We start from the raw sequence: 22017 nt of genomic DNA on the forward strand, positions 1-22017 counted from the left end.
CCCCCCCTTTTAAAGAGGTCAATGAACAGCCGTTACAATAGTCTAAACTGATGGAGACAAATGCATGAATTAGTCTCTCCAAGTCTGGTTTAGACACTATTATAGCAATGTTTTTAAATGTTAATGGCTGCTGATGTAATTGACTTAATATGACTGTTAAAATTCAAGTCTGAGTTCATAATTACCCCGAGATTTCTAACTTGATTTTTAGGTTCTAGTGAAAGAGCCTCAAGATGACCAATGACAAGCTCTCTTTGTCTTTGCGAGATAAGCCAATGATCTGAGTTTTATCTGTATTTAATTGGAGGAAGTTGTTTTGCATCCACAAGCAAATCAGTTTGATACAGTGACAGTGTATCCACAGGCCCATGTGCACCTGCTGTCAGTGAAACATAGAGCTGAGAATCGCCTGGTGTAGTTGTGATAGGACACTTTGTTTCTGGATATTAATTGACTTAATCGAAGCATGTACAGATTGAACAAGAGGGGCCCCAGAATCGACCCCTGCGGAACCCCACAGGTCAATGCTTGATCTAAGACACAGTTTCCCATCGCGACATGGTAAGTTTGGTCCTCAAGGTAGGATCTGAACCACTCAAGGGCCTTTCCAGAGATTCCCACCCAGGTCTTTAATCTCTCTAGTAAGATCCCGTGGTCCACTGTGTCAAACGCAGCAGAACTAAAACTGTGACCTTGCCTGAATCTGTATTTAGCCTGATGTCATTAGTCACGTTGATCAAGGCCGTCTCAGTGCTGTGGCAAATTTGAGATAGGCCGATAATTGTTCATTGCTGTGGCCAGTGTTAATTTCGTCGACTAAAATATTTAGTCTTAATTTTAGTGATATTTTTGACGACTAAAATTAGACTAAAAAAAACTAAATTAAAAGTTTTACATGAGACTAAAACTATGACTAAAATGTCCACATATTTTAGTCGACTAAAATAAGACTAAATAAAAATGAAAAGGAGAGAAAGAGCCTCAGATCATGTAAATTCTCTGCCAAAGGAACAGCTCTGAGGTTTGTTTGAAGAGTTTCATGGTGCTAGACTAGTGTAAGGCTAGCGCATTTCTATGGTATCAGCTAGCCTGCATTAAAAACAGTCTGACCCGCTCCACAGAGCACCTGAGGCAAATCACTTATAACGCTAGACTAACCATATAAATGTCTGTGTCCATAGAATAATTTTTATATTTTCTAACAGATCACTCCGCCGCTGCGTAGCTTATACCAGTGGTTCTCAACCTTTTGGAGCCGCGACCCCCATTATAACAGTTAAAGGGGTTTGTGACCCCCCGCTTGGGTCACACCGTGAGGAATCGGATCATTAGCCTACATAATTCTTAAAAAGCAAATAAAAAATCAAATGGCTAGAATAAAATATATCAAATAACGAACATATAATGGCACTCTGGTAAAATAGCACACACAAGCGACAATAAAATATAATATTATATGCTAAAAAAAGTATGTGTATTTTATTTACATGATCTGGCGACCCCCCAAATTCAGACTGTTTTTAATGCAGGCTAGCTGATACCATAGAAATGCGCTAGCCTTGCACTAGCCTAGCACCACAAAACTCTTCAAATATAAGAACTGCATGAACTACAACAACAAAAAATCTCCAGAAATCAGCAACACTCTGGATAACTAGGAAATGTGGCCCTATGTCAAAACTCCTGAAATATCCCTTTAAGTCAAACTTTGTAACCAGTTTGGCATACTGCCGATTTCAAACTGGTTACAAAGTGGCTTTAGGATAAGTCAATGTTTTGAAGTGGTCATCACAAAGTTCTGATCTCAATCCAGTTGAACATGTATGGGCAGAGCTGAAAAGGCATTTGCACACAAGGTGACCGACAACTGTGGCTCAGTTACACCAGTTCTTTATGGAGGAATGGACCAAAATTCCTGCTATTGTGAGAAGCTCGTGGAAGGAAATCCAAAACGTTTGAAGTTATACAGTTTAAAGGCAATGCTACCAAATTTTTATGAAATGTACTGTATGTAAACTTCTGTTTTTTGTGTAGTAATATAAAACCATGTAGAAAATCTGTCTTTCATTCTTCTGGCATTTAGCAAATAGAAATCATTTTGAAAATTCTAGTTGACCAAAGAAAGTAAAAGTTAATTCTGGTTTCATGTCAGACAGTGAGAAAAAAAAAATGCATGTGTATTTTTATACAGTGTATGTAACATCTGGTTCCCACTGTAGATCTGAATTATAACAAGCCATGTTTTTTGTTTGTTAATATGTTTTTAAACAGAAATCAAAGTCTGCTCAGAAAGTCATTTTGATGTGTAACATTAAATTTTACAAAATGGTTTTGCAAATGAGTTCGTTTGCATGTGTTAGCAATAACCAAACTGTAAAAGTAGGTCTGGTTGCCCCAGGGCTCCGGAGAAAGACTTCAGTGTATTGTCTGCCTGGTGCCAACTCAAAATGTTAGGTCTGAACCTGTTCTGAATGACAGCAATGAGTTTAGCTTTTGACGTTTACTTTTTAATTCACTGGCCATAGCTGTCGTCTTCAAATGTTGCCCACCGCTTAATGTTTTTCCTATAGCCCCACATTCACTTAGTTATGTTGCTTTCTCATATTTCTAATGTATTAATACCCTATTGATTATTGACTTAGATTGACTACAACATATAAAACAAAACAGGCAACAAAATCAAATCAAGGCATTGAGCTCAACTGGCCAAAGTGAATAAGTTTGTAGCCGAAAAAGAAATCTACCAGTGTTTGGCTATGTAAAAACGAGTAACTCCTAGGCTAACACCTAAAAGGCCCAACCTAATTTTTTTATATCATTGAAACGAAATTTGTTTTCTCCTTCTTCATTATATTGTATACTCCTAAATTTGCTGAAAACAAACAAACAAACAGTTTATCTATTAAAGTGATAGTCTGTGAAGTTTAAATGTTTTACAGATTTAATAGATGAGAATGGAGCGCCTGGGCCTGCAATTTGACAAGACTTTGGAAAAAGTAATGTTAAAGGGACTATACAGAGTTTAAAAATGTTAAAACAAAGTATTTTCCTCCCCCTACATGTTCCAGCCATGTCATGTGTAGAATGAGCTCAGACCTGTTCACCACTACTGCCTCTATAATCCTGCACTGTCACTCAAAAGGTTTAAGAGCTTAATATAGAGATTGCAGTTACCCGTAAGGCCTGAGGTGGCAGTAGTGAGCATAAACTCACCAACTTGCATCTAGTTTCTTTAAATAAATGTATTCTTTCCAAAGTCTGTCCTTTTCTGATCTTAAACACTAATCAGAATCCCCGGGTTATCACTTTGACCAGTGAGACGGCTTTCCTGTGAACCGGCCTGCCAGGTCCAATCAGGAGACAAGGGGGCGGGACCTTGATTGTCTACTTTTGAAAGTTTGTTCTCGATCTCCTCATTTTGCAAACTAGTGCTGTGACCGAATGTCCACACTAGTCCCTAACCCCTCATTCACTTCGTAGGGCCGCACTGTATAGTCGACTGGGACAAAATAGGTAAAAAGTAGTAGTATATTGCAATACTTGGAATAATTTCATCCTGCGCTCCTTTGTTTTCCAATAACAGTTACACAGCACTTTGTTACATTTTATGTTAATGCACTTTTCAATCTTAACTTCAAAAATGTCAAATGGCATGGCACGTTTTACTTATTATGAACTTTAGAAAAGGGCTTGGATTATTGCCTTTTTGCCTGAGAGGGGAAGCTATCGATCATTTAACAGCTCAAGCTAAAGGTTAGCAGCTAGCATAAGTGACACCATAACCATCATTTGTGTTTAGTTCAAAGACCTGTCACTGATGGCTGTTCTCCTCTGACTCTCGCAATGCATTATGGTCAATATCGACCTGTCAAGTGACCATTGTTGCATACTACTTTTGAGAGTGCATTGTGGGAAAGTTGGGTAACACTTTACATTACGGGCCGGTAAGTACAGTGGTATTTACACTGGTAATTCTAGGTACTTATCGTGGTGCTTAAAGGATACTATAGTGAGAATTGCAAGTTATGTACTTCTAGATTCAGTGGTAAGTCTTAGTAATGAAGGTTGTGCTTCTTGTTTTCCCTAATGCGGTTTTATGTTGTTTTATAGTCACACAATCCTAGAAATTACTTCTGTATGTAGAAGTACCACATTTACTACCTATGAATTGCTGCTGTAGTATTCTTGAATTGCCAATAAGTACCACAGATGTACTGTATCACTGAAACTACTAGAAACTATCATTTAACCTCTTAACTCCCACCTGAACGGACCACATTTTCTCCAGTTTGGCGTTTCCCCAATCAAAAAGCTTCTTGGGGAAAAAAAAAGCACCAAAACAGCCACAAAGAAATGAGAAGAAAACAAGGATGTAAACGCAACAACAAAATGTCAAAAACTGAACAAAAAATTGACAAAGATTCAACAAAAATGTGACAAAAACTCAACCAAAAAGTGACAAAAAATTCAACAAATATGTGACAAAAATTCAGCAAAGATGTGACAAAAAGTCAACCAACAAGTGACCAAAAATAAAAATAAAAATGTGAGAAAAACTCAACAAAAAAAACAAAAAAGACAAAAACTCAACAAAAATGTGAATTTTTTTTTGAAAATAATAATAAAGTGACACAACACAGCAACAACGCGAGGAAAAAAATAAGTTTTGCGGGTCTTAGCTTTCAAATGAGGGGTTACACAGGCCTATAGCCATAGAGGACAGCATGCATTCGGTTTAGGCGGGTGGTAAGAGGTTAAAGTATCAAAGTACATAGAAGTATGACCTTCATTACTAAGAGTTACCACTGTATCTCTTAGTAATGAGAGATACAGGGGTAACTCTGTATCCCTAACCCCTAACCCTAATGACTAGTAATTATGACTTTTAGTACCACATTAATAACCTAGAGTTATCACTGTAAATACCAGTACTTACCACTGTAATGACCACAGTAAGTACCAAGAAGAACCACTGTAATTACACTGCAAGTACCACTGTCATTACTAGTAATTACCACTATAAGTACCACGGACTTACCGGCCCGTAATGTAAAGTGTTACCGAAAGTTGGAGTGCACTACTTTTTTCTCTGTGGACATTCGGTACAAAATGGCGTGAACACTATTTAGTGCACTATGGGGAATAGTGTGGACATGCGGACACAGCCTATAAGAGTGGCTTTCTGTTCTAATCAAGAGGGGAGGAACTTGATTGTGTACTTTAAAAATCACCCTCTCCTCACTTTGCAATCTCGCAGACTGTCACTTTAAGGCATTGGGATCAATTTCAGGATAGTTTGTTTGCATTTCTGTAACAGTAACCCTGAAAAGCGACCCTGCAAATGAAGTGAGTTTGAACACAACTAACAATCTAATCTGGTACAGGGCCTACAACCCACCTGAGCCGAGCACTTTTTCTCCAGTTTGGCGTTACCCGAATCTAAAAAGCTTCTTGAAAAAAAAACAGAGGATGAAACGGGATGAAAATGGAACAAAAGAATAACAAAAAAAGCGATGAAAATGTGACAAAATGTGCTGGAAAAAAAGTGACAAAAATGTGTGACGTAAACACGACCAAAAAGCCACAAATGTGCAACGAAAGAGTCGCAGAAAAGTGACAAAAAGAGATGAAAAAGGGACATAAACACGACAAAAAAGTGACAAAAAATGTGTGATGAAAATGCAACAAAGTGCAATAGAAAAGTGGCGAAAAAGTGTGACCGAAAAAACAACAGAAAAGCAATGAAAAAATGTCTAAGTGACGAGTGCGAGGAAAAAGATCTGTTTCGATCAGTTCCGTAGGTCTTAGCTTTCAAATGAGGCGATACTCTGACCTATAGGCTGTAACCTTTTAGATTTGGGTAACACTGAACTGGGGAAAATGCACTCGGTTCAGGCGGGGGTTATGGGGTTAAGCAGCAAACAATCTGAAACGGCCTACGTATATTCCACCCTTCGCGGTAATATTGTCCCTTCGAGGTCTAAATCCGAGCCGTGGTGGAGATATTCATAGAAAACGAGGCCAGGGGATATCATTTCCACAGCTCGCTCAGTCCCAGCCACCGACTTTTACTTGAGGGACTGTGGGCACGTCATGAGTCCGCCCCCAGCATCCATATTCATGAGCGAAGCGCCCCTGCGTGCCATCCATGGCCCTTACGCGATGACGCAACGTGACAACTGCGGGTCCCGATTGCTGCAGCCGCTTGTCAGTGTGACGAAGATTGGCACTCAGGTAAGCTGTCACTCAAAATCCCTCTTTTTCCGTTCCCTATCAATCAAAACAATCTGGGCCGCGCGTAAAAATGCCCCAGGGCGAGCGGCGCGGACCTAGACGCCGCATCGGAGGGTGTTTTTTCGGCAATCAAATGCGATCGGGCAGCGCTATGAGAAGGATATATAAAAAAAAAATCTGTCTAATGCGAGGCAGGGGCTGAGTGAGGGAGGGGGTAAAAATGTCGGCGTTTTGGGGGCTGAGGGAGGATAGTGGCGAAAGCGAGCGGCGAGAGCGAGGAAAAGAAGCGAGGCCCCGGCCCGACATAAGACTACCACAGAGGAGAGGGAGGGGAGGCTTTCAAAGCAGCTGTCCCCGTCTGATTGATTGACTGATGTGGGGAGATTTTTTTTTTTTTGATGATAAAAGTGGTTAATGGCCTGTTCGGTGCTGTTTATATTTGTCCGATCACATTGCTGTACGCTTATGCTTGGAGTTCATTCAATGGGATGTTTGTTGCTCGTCAAAGAACACACATTGCAAGCGCCGAATCAACCCGCTGCTGATCTTTTTTTGTAACTGGCTAAGCGAAGTTAGCAGTGTTTTTTGGCAGCGGCTCCTTTTGCTAAATATGGCGCTTCGCATTTTGGCTGCACACACACAAGCACGAGAGGCACTTTTCACCGTTAGCCGCGTTGCTAACGTTAGCCCGCAGACCCAGCCTTCACATTCACACAAACGGCATAAAGTATCCAACGTAAAATGTGCTCGGGTGAAAATAAAACCACATGTCATTTCGTAAAATAAATAAATAAAAATAGATACGCTCGCATTTCCTTTGTGGTTTCGGGGGCCGTATTGTGTCGTCTCGAGTGTCTCCGTGAAGCTAACGCGGAGCTAACCCGATGCTAAAGCTACATCCATCGTGGTGGGTGTGTAAACATTAGCTCCCAGTCACTACAACAACACATGAAAGCACCGCTATTTCGCTCTCACGGTCAACAAGAATGAAAATACCAATACATAACACGCATACAAATGTTTGAACCATGAAACATTCACCGAAAAATTGCATCTTTGCCAAAAATAATTTAACAGCTAGCTATATGTTTAATGGGAATCACAATGTATTTCACCATTTTCAAAATGTATGTTTTGCTTTAGTTGAATTGCCTTAACAATAAGTCATTTGGAGGAATAAATAATGTCTTCAAATTGTTTTGCCTGCCCCCCCTGTTAGTAGTTTGTTCTCCCTCATTAAAAAACCTAGACCTTTTGACATTTTGTGGTTTACAGAGACAGCATTTATTAGTCCAAGCTCATGCCTCACTTCCTAACTGTAATACCCCAGTTCATTACTCACTGGGATGACTTTGAGCACTTTTCACAACTTTCAGGGAGTGTTCATTATTGTGTTCTCAAAACGCAAACATTTCAGGGGTTTCAGGAAGGGCTGCTCGATTATTGAATAAATAATAATCACGATTATTATTGTCATAATTGAAATCACAATTATTTAAAATAAAAAGTCTTCATTTTATTTCTAGATAATTAATCACAACACTATGCTGAATATTTTCTGTTTTCTGAACAGTCATAAAAGTACAAATAATTTCAAGTAAGGAGAGGTCTCTGTTTCACACCTGCCCCCTGCTGGCCAGCCCGCACACCTGCGCAAGTTAACTGAGCAGCGCGGCCTGATGACATCATCACACAGCGCTGTTTGTTTTTATGTCAGGCAAAAGGTGAAGGGAACATAATCCCAGCGCCTTGAAATAATGCTTTGCAAAAAAAATACAAAATTTAGGAACAAAAAAAAACAAACAATTGGAGAAGAAAATAATAATTTTGTAATCGTTTAGTGTAATAATCGAAATTGTAATTGAATTTCGATTAATTGCACAGCCCTAGTTTCAGGCACATTCTTTAATAAAACATTGGATTTTTTTTAGATTTAGGTTTTTGTTCTCATAAAAGTACATTCACATTACAACTTTATTAACTAGTTGTGACCCGGCAGCTAACAGGGCTCTGCAGTTAATTCTTTCACTTTACAATATTGTTTTGACCAACCAGCTGCTTTGCTCATTTGATCCCGAACTTTTAAATGTCATGGTAATGTAGTAAATAACTAAACTGCTAGTTGGTGGCGGGAAGAAACGCTTTGTATTTAGAGGACTGGGCACAAAGGTCATTTTTCATTAATGTCTGCGGCTAATTTATTTCCACTACTTTGTTTCTCCTTTTGATCATTGGATTTTGTAGACTTAAACTGTTAGAACATTTGACACAAGTCTTCTTGTGGCTGTTTTATTACAATATTACTTTTACTAGATGACAAAAGAGTCAAAATCACCCTTCAAATTGTGGTCGCAACCAGACTTTTATGGACCACTAAAATAATTTCCACAGCTAATACTGTTGTAATAAAGCCTTAACATTTATTGCTTTTATTGCATGGTCAAAAAGCAGAGGGAACCAAATAGATCGAGATTATTTACACTGTCTGGAGTGAAAATGTTTTCACATTTTGCTGTGTTTGGGAATCATTTACCCAGACAGGTGCTAAATAGTGAGTGCAAGCTGGAAAATAACATATAGCTTTTCAGCTATAGGGTGGGCCGTGGGCCGAATATATTGTGAACAATAATTTAAAACCTTTTTAATAGTAATGATCAGAGCACTGTTTCTTTGAGAATGTTATTAGAACATATCAGGTGATTTGTGTTGATTAAAATACGGTACAACAAATGTCTCAATTATTTATTTGTATTTCAGTTCTCAATATGTTAGAGCAGACAGAGAAGTCCAGTAGAACTAATCAAAAACTATTGGACTGAATAATGACGCAGAGTTTACAGAATATACTTGCACTTGTGCTGCAAAATGTTATTTTATTATTATTAGTTTTTAATATATAATATTGTACCTTTGAGGTTTCAAAACAATTAAAGGCAAGGCAACCTACTCTTTTACTGCACATTTTGTACACAAGGCAACTCAATGTGCCTACACTAGACTTACAATCGCTGGAGGTCGGAAGGGCCACTGCAGGGGGTGATGGGCCTGTGAGCTCCAGCGGTTACCACACAATTTATTAGTCTGATATTGTCGTTTGCCTTGCCAGAACATTATCATGAGCAATGAAGTTATAATGTGCGAGGACACAGACCCCTAGAGATTCTTTTATGGTGCGCCCAAACAGGATGTGAAATATGGCTGAGGCTTTCATTTTCTCTGTATATTCCAGGTGGGCCGTCTGCAGCGCTCTATAATGTCCCAGCTCCTGCAGCGTGAGCAGTGAACCATGGCAGCCCAGGTTTCTATAGACAAGTACCAGAAAGGAGAGCAACAGGTCAGTCTCTAGCAGCCCCTTGTCATAAGACTTATGAAATATGAAATACAAGTCAACCCAAGTACCAGAATATGCCTGTTGAGATCCAAACTACAGAGTTAACAAATTGTTGCTATATATATATATATATATATATATATATATCAAGAAGCCACTGTAAGTAGCTACATTTGTTGATGGTTTTTCTCTTATTGCGCAACCTCAGACTATCATATTACTTGATTATTGCATTGGGATGATGTGGTGCCCTATTGTCAATAGTCTACAAACATATGGCACCAAAGTTTTTGTTTTTTATAACATAAACTAATGTGTGTAAAGAATAACAAATAAGAAAATCATTTAGCTCTTGGTTTTTAAACTTTACACTGTCAAATCATTTTTGTGGCTTCTCAAACATGAAAGAACTCAATCACATTTAAAGTCAGGCCATTGTAAGAAACTTAAAGCGGAGGCTTTATTTTCCCTGCTGATGACAGTAGACCAGTAAAGTTAAGTCACAACATTTATGGCAAGAAAGATAATTTTTCAAATAGTTTTCACTTTGACAGCTTTTTAAAAATAATTTATATATGTAATTCTTCTACGTATCCTGAGGTAAGTATGATTAGGAAACACTGCTGTGGAGTAGAATACAAAAAGAAATGGATTTATTTAATTGAATGTCCCTCTCTCACTCTTTATTTCATGTATGTGACCGCACTGGATCCGTATTTCTGTCTGTCCTTGTTATAATTTCCTTCCCCTGTGTCTTGTGTGTGAGGTTGCGCATGTGTAAGAATAAGAGTTCCTTCTTGCTGCTCGCTCTTATGTAAATCTCCCACAGACGCCTCTTTCTTTTGGTGCCAGGTTGAGGGAGCGAGTTGTGATTCAAGAACAATCTCTGACTAATCAGAATGTTCCGCCCCGGGCCTGCCGGTATTTTTAGCTCAATCTCGGCCTTTGTGGGCAGTTGTCACATGCTCGGAGACGGGGCTAACGCCAGCGAGAGGGGCTGTGGTCGAAGAGGTTCAGCAGTTTTAATGATGTCATGTTATCAGCTGAAAGTTGTCAGGTGATGGGGCAAGCTGAGTCGTAAAGCTCATATAATGGAGACTATTTTACTTACTGTCCGACTTATTTAATTACTTACCGACTTATTTACTTTATTTACCTACTTTAGGCATGCAGTTACGTTTTTGGAACTATTTTGTTGGATTCTACATAGATTAGAGATGCTGTAATTAAGGCTGCTTGATTTTTGAAAAAATAATAATCACGATTATTTTGTTATTATTTTGTCAACGATTGTTTGTTGCCTTTAAAAAAAAGTCTTTATTTTATTTATACATTTATTAATCAAAAACTATGCTGTATATTTTCTGTTTTCTGAGCCGTCATAAAAGTACAAATGATTTCAAGTATGCCTCGATTAAGGAGAGGTCTCTGTTTCACACCTGCCCCCTGCTGGCCAGCCCTCACACCTGCGCAAGTAAACTGAGCAGCGCGGCCTGATGACATCATCACACAGCGCTGTTTGTTTTTATGTCAGGCAAAAGCATGAGCCATGGCAGGTGAAATGCGAAGGGAAATAATCCCAGCGGCCTGAAATAATGCAAGTCTGCTTTGCAAAAAAAAAAAGAAATATTTGAAAAAAAACTAAACTTTGTTTTTCGATTATGCTAATTTTGTAATATTTTAGTGTAATAATCAAAATTGTAATCGAATTTTGATTAATTGCACAGCCCTAGCTGTAATAGTGTTGGAAATCTTTTGAACTGTTCGCCCAATCCATCACACCCATCCAAAAGTGTTCCTGTTAACCACTGATTTATAAATGAACTAGTCCAGCTTTTTGGCTTCCGAGCATTGAGTTGGTGAGAGCCAAAACAGGTATTGGTTCAGTATCGGATATTTGTTGCCGATACCCAATATAATATTTTTTCTAATATTGGCTCCGATATTTGATACCAGTATTGGATAGATGTATCCCTGAAATTAAGCAACAATGGATTGTCTCGAGTTATGACTAACAGTGCTACAGACTCACTCGCCTGATGCTGTAATACTGAAAAGCTCCTGGTCCAGTTCCTGCCCCGCTGGGCATGATCGAGAATTTATCACAAAGTGGCCATGATGAGGAGCCCTAAGTTTACAGAGACTTTCACCAATAGTGATGTTCATCGTCAAACCATGGGGGCACACACGGTGTTAGAAAGTGTCACAGAAGTATTTACTCTAAAAAGACCAAAACATATAGGAAACTGTAGACCATGCTAAATTGGTGTTATTGTTCTCTTTAACTAGCTCTTCTTAGATTAACACTCGATGATGATGATGATGGTGCAAATTTGAATGTTTTCAGAAATGACATAGAGATGGCTGTGTAGGATTACATAAAACAGGCAACCAACCAAAGCTCTTACTGCAGTTATGGTTTTGATGGAGAAACCTGTGGTGTTTGCAGATGCAGGGCGGCGTGAAGGTGGACAGTGAGGCCGATCAGAAGTTCATGGAGGGGACTCTGTCTGAGGGCCACAGCCCCAGCTCAGAGGCACAGAGCCCCATGGACGCGGACAAGGCTTCCATCTACAGGTAAGAGTAAGGAAGCAGCCGGTTCTTGGAGCTCTTTGTACAACATTTAAATTATATGTGAAAGGTTTGGTATGAAGGAACACAACAAAATGTTGTTTGCTCTTGATTTGTGTTTATAGACATGGCGGAAGTAGAAAAGAAGTGGTTTAACTTTCTCTGTAGTTGCAGTGCCGTAGAAGTCTGTGTGTTAGCGGCTGAGGGTGTTAGTGGGAGTTGCAGCTTCTTTACCTCCACACAGCTGCCACTCACATCGCCTCTTTAACAAATTTACAGTGAAGTTGTGTCTTTCAGCTCTTACTTCCATCCGCACTTTGTCCAAGACTAGATGTTTTTGATGTAACAGCGGGTTATAGAGTCTCCTGTAGCCTGGGATGTGCTCTTATGCCCTTTTGCAAGGAAGCGACTTAGTTTATTAATAGGTCTGCACAATATTGAAATACCTTGCAATGTGGGTGGGAATTATATATTGCAGTTTCATACACGGTATGTTCCAATCAACTGACCGTTTTCACAGTTGTGTCAGTACTATGAGCGTGTGCACAAGCTGATCAAAGACAAGGCAGCAGCGGAAAAAAAAAACTTTTTAAGTTCTAAGCTTTCACGTCCTGCATATGGCTGGGTACTGTTCAACGATACCTGTTTGGTATCGGAAAAAACGTTTGGGTTCTACTGGTGTTGGGCACAATTTCTCAACTTGCAGCCCAAGTTCAACGCATTGAACTCTATCTGCAAACATTTAGTTTGATATAACCTTGTAAAACAAACTCAATTTAACATAAGAAATGGCTTAATAATCATTTTTAATTAGAACATATCGTCCCAGACCTGCTTATTTTTCTCCTGATTTCCATGTGTTCGCAGACACCCCCTGTTCCCGTTGCTGGCCCTTCTGTTCGAGAAGTGCGAGCAGTCCACGCTGAGCTCCGACTGCATCACGTCGGCCAGTTTCGACGTGGACATCGAGAACTTCGTGAGGAACCAGGAGAAGGAGGGGAAGCCCTTCTTCAGCGAGGACCCCGAGCTGGACAACCTGGTGAGAAGCAAACCATCCTGACCAATGCCAGGCATTTCATAGAGACACTCTAATGTGGTCGCTGACCCATCAGCTGAGCCTCTCAGACATTAGCTAAAAAGGATAGAAATGACTTTTCCCCCAGTGAACGATGGTCATTGTAATCAGATTAAACTGATAATAGACTTGTGTGGATGTGCAGATGGTGAAGGCCATCCAGGTGCTGCGGATCCACCTGCTGGAGCTGGAGAAGGTGAGCGATCTGTGTAAGGACTTCTGCAGCCGGTACATCGCCTGCCTGAAGACCAAGATGAACAGTGAGACGCTGCTGAGCGGAGACCCAGGCAGCCCCTACTCCCCTGTGGCCGGGCAGGTTCAGGGCTTCTCCCCCATCAAGACACCGGTACGCCTCCACACTCACTGAACCACAACCTCCTCCAAGCGCTACAAGCTGCATCATATACGTATAAGTCACATTTACATAGCCTCAGCCGCCATAGGGCTGAATGAGCACAAACTGGCGCAGTGGCTCAGGTCACGCTCACAGTAATAAGGTTCTGAGCTCAAGTCATAATGATTTAGGTAAGCACCTGTTTATGTAAAACTGATGTGCTATTTTAACACCTGTTAGCATCAAATTGATGTTAGCCTTTAGCTTCATGACAGAAACGCCAACATTTATAAACAAAGAAGTCTCCTCTGATGAACGAGACACGTCTAATCCTCCATAGGATTGAACAAGGACAGAGAACAGTTCCCTAGCATTATGCTGCTTTACAATATTCCCAACATAGAGATTCCTGTAGGGGCTGGAATAAAGGAGTATGTGTGAGTACACATGCAGCACGTCAGATGGAAATGAGTCCATGGCTACAGTACTGTGTGGTCAAAATAAAAAGGCTATCACACCCGGAACTCGTATACCGTATTTCCACATAACTTCAACCCAACAAGGTTTAGGTTGCAGCACTTGGATTTACTAACATTTTTCCATTACAAATACTACCTTGTTGTTGTGGGCGGTCCTCCAAAGAAACGGCGCAGCACTGGTGGACACATTTACAATGGTGAATGCAGAAAGTCTTCTGTGGGCTGCAATCAGAATACTGTGTGGACAAATACTCGGGTCGGCCACAATCAAAATGTACATTGTTTCCTCGGCGTTTAGAATGAGCTGTTTACAGAAATCTAAATTTCAAGAAGTATGGAGCCTTTCTAAGCCTATGGCGTCCACATTTTGTGCTGAATAGAGCGTTACGGACACTACACGTTCAAGACAAAACAAATGTGTTCATGGTTTGCCTGTTTTTGATAATGCACCACACAATCCTCTTTTATTTCTTGGTTAATTCCCCCAGTGTAAAACAATAGAAAAAAATATAACCTGCTGTACGTGTGTTATACCAGTGCTGTGGCCCATACGCGTCCTGTTAAAGATACTGGTCTGGCACGGTGTCACCAAGTACAAGCAAGTAGGGAGAGATGTTGTTCCCATGGGACACAAAAAAGAGTAAACATTCCTCTGTAACCACTATTTCCCCAAATCGCTAAACCGTGTCTTAACTGTACTCCCGTGTTGTCCCTCAGACGCCGAACTCTCTGTCGGGCACCATCAGTCCCCAGGGGCAGATCGTGGTCCCGGCCTCCGCTCTGCAGCAGGGCAACGTCACCGTCACGGCCGTCAACCCCGCTCAGATGATGGCAGGTAGGTCCCTCTCCTCCACTCGCTCACCCGAGGGCGAGACGGTCAAACTAACGTCCCGCGTGTTTGTGCAGGAGGCACCGTGTACCAGCCCGTCACAGTGGTCACTCCTCAGGGGCAGGTGGTCACACAAGCCCTGTCCCCCGGAACCATACGCGTCCAAAACAATCAGGTAACACACGCCTCACTCGAATTAAAAATTATCCTTACAGTTTGAATAACATAGATATAAATATATATGCTCATGTTTTAACATTTTCACATATGTCTGGCCCTCGGACAAATGTTGACACTTGAAAGAAAAGCTTGCGGACCTCGAGCTGATTTAGTTGGGGACCCCTGGCCTAGACTGTATATCAATGGACTGAGAGCGCGGGCTAACTGAAGCTCGTTCATGCTAGCAGTTTGGCTGGGTTGTTGGAGCCAGCTTCTATATTTAGATAAGGGTGAGAATAGAAATAGGACGATGTTGCTCAAGTTAAGACGAGCACATGAAGGTCAGAGTGACAAGCCTGTGTTCAATAATGACAACACTTTATGCAAAAAAAAAATCCACACAAATTTTTTTTATTTGTCCATAATTAGCCATACCAATGGCTGTATGGGCGATTAGCGTGGCGTCTTTACTTTCGTTCAAGGAGGCCTCCACAACGCTCCAGGGTTACTGGTTCATTGGTTTTCTGGTCAGCCTTGAAACCCTACCAGTAACTTTAAAAACATTTGGTCCTGGAGCTTCATAGAGGCCACTGTGTTGGAAAGTAAAGACGCCATGCTAACCACCCACACACCCGTTGAGTCACTAAGTCCTTTTTTTGCCCAAAAAGTTCCATAATGCACCATTTATAGAGGTGAAAATGTTACAATGCAAAGTTCATTTCCATTGAAGGAAACTGAAACTTCTGCAGTCAGGCTCCAGAAGTTCCAGTAAGGAAGTTCTGGAGCCTGACCGTACTTCCTTTGAGGCTTCAGGAAGAAGAAGGCAATAATAAGTCCATTACTATGCAGTCTATGATGAAGATGAGAGACGTTGAGGCTCGTATCCAGTGCTACAAGACTCAAATGATGTACTCTGTCTTGTTGCACTGGTTTATTAAGCTTGAATTCACCTTTCACTCCCAGAAGAACTCCAGTAAACTCAATCCTTTCTGCCACAGTTCTCACAAATCCAGATCATCTTTATACAAGGTTTCCGAGGGCCACTTAGCCATCAAATGAATTGTGCCAAAATCAAGGCCTTCAATGTCATTAAAAAGCCTTGAATTGGATTCAAACTGGCACTGAATCTACATTTATTTGAAAATTTGGGAAATTACTCAACAATTTACTGTACAAGTTCAATGAAAACACCTTCACTATGGTTTAAATGTTCAGCTGTAGTTTTGGTTGAAATTCACCTCTCAAAAGTAATAATTGGCCGTCCCGTGTCGTTTGTTCAGCTTTATGTAAAACCACACTGTGTTTTATTTATTCATTGACTTTATTAGCAACATGAGTATTTCTTTGGTAGCTCCAGCTGCAGTTTCACCAGGACATGAACCTGTTCAATCACGACGACAGCTCATCAAAGAACAAGCGCGGCGTTCTGCCCAAGCACGCGACAAACGTCATGCGCTCGTGGCTCTTCCAGCACATCGGGGTGAGTTCATTCCCACAGACAGTATTTATAGCCTTCTGCTCATTACCATCTCACTCTGCAGGATTCTGATGGTGTGAAAACCGAGACTTTTCATGCACTGATCAGTTTCCTTTTAGATTTTCTCTTTGTTACAATGTTTAAATAAGAAAATACTATATTATGATTATTTCTATAAAGTTTTAGTTGAATTCATTCTTAACCTTATTGAGTTTTGAACCCCGTACAATGTGAATACAGTAATGATGGGCTTATTCTCCTCTGAACTAGGTCTGGGTACCGTTAAACGACGCCAATCTGGTATCGGAAAAAAAAAAAGGTTAAAGTACTACTGGCACTGAAAAAATCAAAGTATCGAAAACAAGCACCTGGAAAATTGTATACGTTTTTATGCTGTTGGTCATCAAAAAATTGGGGAAAAATGGGGGGAAGTTGGAGAGGGGGGAGTGGGAAAAGGGACAAAATTTTAAAGTAAAAAAAAAAAATTAAACAGGGGAAGATTGGAAAAGATGTTGAAAAAAATTGGGGGAAAACGCAGAAAAATTGGTTAAAAATGTGGATAAAATTGAAGGAAAATGTGGAAAGTGTTTTTTTCTGTCCTTTTGTAGTTAAAGTAAGTTTCTTGGTTGTTTCAAGTCAAATAAATGATACATATGCAAAATATATTCAATGGAAGGATTTGGGATAAAGCATTAACATTACTAATCTGTTTTATGGTTCTATATGTTTTAAAGTGCTTTATAAATAAAGTTGGTATGGTACATGAAATATAATTTAGTATAGATATCAAAAATCAAGTATCGTTAAAAAAAAGTTAACTGTGCCCAGCCCTGCTCTGAACATATCTTTGTAACTAATATATCAACTTTGGTTATAGTTCATACGATGATTAAGAGTGCATTGCATACTTTCTGGACCTGCTGTGCTGTAGTAGTGGTAGTAGTTGTAGTACTTCAGTCTGAGCCTGTATGTGCTGTGTGTGTAGCATCCGTACCCCACAGAAGACGAGAAGAAGCAGATCGCCTCTCAGACCAACCTGACGCTGCTGCAGGTCAACAACTGGTGAGTCTTTTACTCCTCCAGCCGTAATGAAGCTTGTGTTTCATTTATAAAACGGCCGACTTCAGTGTGTCAGGTCACAGGATCAGGGTGAACAAAACACGAGCGACACAGAGTTTAGCGCAAACATCAGTATTCTGAAGTTTGGGAGTGTTTCCCATTTCAAAACTACAGACTTCCTTCAAAAAACTTGCACTCCGACTGGGGACTAGTGCCATCTACTGGTGAAAAATGAGGACGAGGATATATATTAAATTTGAATTACATGTATTATCTTGATCAGTGTTTTGTTTTTTTGGCAACATATTTTAATTTAGTCTTTTGGCGAAAATGTAATTTAATTTTAGTCCAGATTTAGTCAAATAATTATAATTATTAATGTCTAGTGTTATATCTAATCATATCTAATGAAGGTCCTCCCTTCTTGTTTGTTCTCTCACATGAACAAAGTTCAGAGCTGTTCCTTCAGCAGTGGATTTGTGATATTGAAGTTTGGATGATTTTAGTCTCTACTTAAAATTTTATCTGGACATTTAGTCATAGTTTTAGTCTCACAAACAACTTTCAATTTCGTCTTTAGTCTCATTTTAGTCAGCAAAAATATCACTTTGACTAAAATTGTTTTAGACGAAATGAACACTGATATGAATCTATTACAAAACGTCTATAATTGACAGAAAGCTATACTGACACAAACCTCTCAGTGCTCCCCGACCCCTCTCTGAACGTACGCTCAGAAGGGTTTATTCGCACGTTGAATGTTATTGTTTACTGTCAGTGATCCCGCACATGCGCACTACGCTGGGGGGCAAAAGCCTCCACAATCAGCACAAAAATATCTTAGGAAAGTTTCAATTTAGAATTAACACGCTGCCTCTTTTGTTGTTAAACACAATGTAGGTACATAGGGCCTCGTATTCTTAAACAGTAACTTGTGCACAGGTTCATCAACGCTCGAAGGCGGATCCTGCAGCCCATGCTCGACGCCAGTTCATCTGAAACACCCAAATCCAAGAAGAAGCCCCCGCAGAACAGACCGCTGCAGCGCTTCTGGCCCGACTCCATCGCGGGGGGAGGGCCCACGCAACAAGTCACCATGCCCGACGGTAGGCTCAAGCATTCACCTCAACACGCAGAGAATCCCACAGCCAGGAAGTACTGTGTGGTTTTATGACGATGACCATGGGAAACTTTAAACAAATACACAGGTAACAAAAAAAACGTTCCTCACCAGCGGCACAAACGGAGATCTAACATTATTTTTCATCAGTAAAAAGAAAACAAGTTTTAGAAAGGCATATTGCTTGAACTGTAGTCTAGTATCACCCATCCGTATGTCATCATGGTAGATGTACTGGGGGTCTGTCTTCTGGTGGGGGTTATGGAATCATTCAGAGGTGCCAAGGCAAATACTAGAGGAAAGAAGCAGCTAAAAGACAAACTATGAAGGTAAGCTACATGCAAATACATTCAGTGGTGACATCACAGCTCTACTCCTGGGTTCGCATAGACCGACAGATGTTTATTTATTTTTTATTGTTGACCTTTATTTAACCAGGATAGTCCCACTGAGATTAAGAATCTGTGTGAGTGTGAGAAACTACAAAAAAACTCTTTAATACCACAATCAATATTTCTGAAACTCAATGGAGAGTGACTGAACATACTTATTTATCAGGCCCATTAGCCAAAAATGCTGCACCTGCTGCTATAAAAGTAATATTTACCAAAATCAACACATCCAGGATTAGTGGAGAAAAATGCTAAGCAGCAGCTACACTAAACCCGGAAGTAGCAACTTTGGTAAATATTACTTTTTTAGCAGTAGGTACGGAATTTTTGGCTAATGAGTCTGAGAAATGTAGGTTCAGTAACTCTCTGTTGGGTTTCAGAAATATTGATTGTTGTTTTTAAGAGTTTTTTCTCACATATTTGCCGGTCTGCTAGGACCCAGAAATGGAAGTCGTGATGTCACACTTAACAAACGTATATAATGTTAACACCAGCTTAAGTTGCGCTATCAGCGGCTAAATGCTAATATCGGCAAAATCCCCTTTTAGAACAGAAGTATGATGTTATGACACATTAAATCCTTATGACCTGCGTGTTAATAGTGAGGGCGGTCCTCTCTCTCACTGGCCAATCAGAGGCCAGCGTCTGTTCACATCACGTTAGTCTCGGTTTAGCACTTTGGCCACAGGTAGAAAGTAGCTATATTTATTTTAGAGAATGATTCCGCAGAGCTTTCTTCACATCATTTTTCTTTTTTGAACCACAGTGAATCATTGTTTGTCCATAGTTTAATATGGGAGTTTTTCCAAAGAGGAAAATAATCTGAATAAGGCTCTGCCGTAATGTTATCTTTAATTAATATACCTTTGGACATCGGCTACTTAAGTTTGCTGCTGTTTTGACTTTTTAAATATTTGTAATGACATGATTTTGTCTTTATTTGAGTGTGCTATTTACAGTGAACTTTTCAAAAGGATGAGAAAATAGTGATGGACTCATAGTACAGTGCAGACTGTTTCTATGTCCATATAGAGTTAAAAGATCACTGGTTAACAAAAAGTTGACCACTAGTTTTCAAACATGGAGTCAGGATGGGAGTGACAGACCGGTGTATTTAAAGAAACACAGACACAGTTCTAGTAAATAAATATTTGATTTAAAGAAACATATACAAATAAATAAATGCGTTTTTGTGTTTGTGCCCAGGCACCATGGTGACGATGAGCGTGGAGGGCCTGCAGAGCCTGACGTCGGACGGGGCCACGCTGGCGGTGAGGGAAGTGATGCTGGGGGGTCACAGCGAGGACGAGTCAGGGGACAGTGAGGAGGACGAGGACATGTCCGGGCTGGGCCTGGAGCAGCTGGAGTAGAGGGTAGAGGCCTGTCCAGACACGGGAGTTAAACACGGGACCTTACGGAGAAGACCCGTGTTCAGGCCCGGCTCGCACACGCATGAGGATCACATGACGCCAGAGCACTACACAGAGCCATGGAGGTCACCGACACCAGAAAGATCCACACACGACTGTCGGGCTTCCCTTCAACATTTGATCAATAACGCTGGCCAACCCGGATAGCCTTATCACACACCTGGGTCACTCCTAATGGCAGACTTGACCGTTTAAAACACATGGGCTAAACAACTATGCTAAGGTCAGTTCAGTGTGCTCAAGTCCAGCCTTTGTCCATTAGATTTCAGATGTAAGCCTGAGGAGCTTATCCTGGTCCCATGTAGCACGAATTCGAAGAAATGCCATTGTTATTATCCTTAGGTTCGGGGACTGATGATTTCTTTTTTACCGTACTTATTGGGAGTGCACACCCAGCATAGTAAGCACCAGAAATTACCTTAAAACTAGGTATTTTGCAAAGAGATTTTTAAGAAAACTAACTTACAATCATGTTAAAGGGGGCATATCATGCAAAATAGATGTTACGTTTTTTTAACCATATTATAACATTCAATCGTCAAAAACACACCTGGAGTACTTTTGTTCACTTAGGTTGTTTCTTCTTCTACTGCTGAAAACACTCCGATCTTCCAGTATTTTGTTGCGTAATAGGAAGTGCCCTCTGCATTTTATTTTTTTTAAAGCCAGTTCTGCGTTCATCACAGCACCACAGATGTTGTTTGCTAAACACAGTGGCTTGTACCTTGTTTTGAGTATAGGCAGTTTCTCCTGCTGCCAGCAGAGGGTGCAAGATCACTGATCATTTAAGAGGAGACACTGCAGGTTTTCAGACTATGAACCAGTTTTTCTCTTAACCTATAAACAATTGCCTAGTTTCACAACAAGGTGTGTAATTATTGCACAGAATGTGTTGCCTTGCCAGCAAGCTCAATTCTTGCGGTATTAGTAGTATTAGGTTTTAGAGAATTCGTCTTGAACCACTCCAGCCTCCCCTGTTCGGACCGAACCAAAATGGGTTCTGGCAAAAAAAAGACTATTCAACAACATAGCGATGACAAAAACCACAAGGTGCTGCTACACATAACACAAACCTTTTTCAAAACTAAATATTGACTGGATTTGCCGTGTTCTTGAATCAATCAACAGCAAATGCTGCTCCAAACGTACAACCTCTACCCGAACAATTCAAGCCGGCGCAGACCCAGATTGATGAATCACTGTTTATCCATAGATATAAAAAGGACATTTTCTTTAAATGCATTTTTTTTTCACACTGTGACAATGAAATCTGCACTAGAGTTTGTTTTTTCCCCAAAAGGATTTTTCAATATTGAATTCCTAAACTCATTTTAACCCTAAAAAACAGGACATTTCTGAACCTAACGTTTTGTTTTGGGGGGCTTTCCGCCAATAACCAACTAGTTTATTCAAAAACTAAGAATCAACCTATCAAACACATTGATTTAAACCTGGCTCTATCCATTATTCGGATTTTGTAACCATACATCTATTGCATGAAAGCTTACAATACACTTTTTCCACAAT

At 40.3% G+C, this 22017-nt stretch overlaps 1 protein-coding gene across 1 annotated transcript; it reads left to right on the top strand.

The window, feature by feature from the left end:
• Positions 1-6132: 6132 nt before the first annotated feature.
• LOC306968012 (homeobox protein PKNOX1-like) lies at positions 6133-21108 on the top strand. Its single transcript, XM_079563251.1, has 11 exons — positions 6133-6234; positions 9464-9568; positions 12015-12142; positions 13004-13175; positions 13357-13557; positions 14742-14859; positions 14931-15028; positions 16364-16492; positions 17475-17551; positions 18491-18654; positions 20267-21108. Exons 2-11 carry the CDS (start codon positions 9521-9523, stop codon positions 20428-20430), a joined length of 1299 nt encoding a protein of 432 aa, XP_079419377.1. The 5' UTR covers positions 6133-6234; positions 9464-9520; the 3' UTR covers positions 20431-21108.
• Positions 21109-22017: the final 909 nt, after the last annotated feature.

This window comes from Gobius niger (assembly GCF_951799975.1).
Source record: "Gobius niger genome assembly, chromosome: 9".
Lineage (NCBI taxonomy): Eukaryota > Metazoa > Chordata > Actinopteri > Gobiiformes > Gobiidae > Gobius > Gobius niger.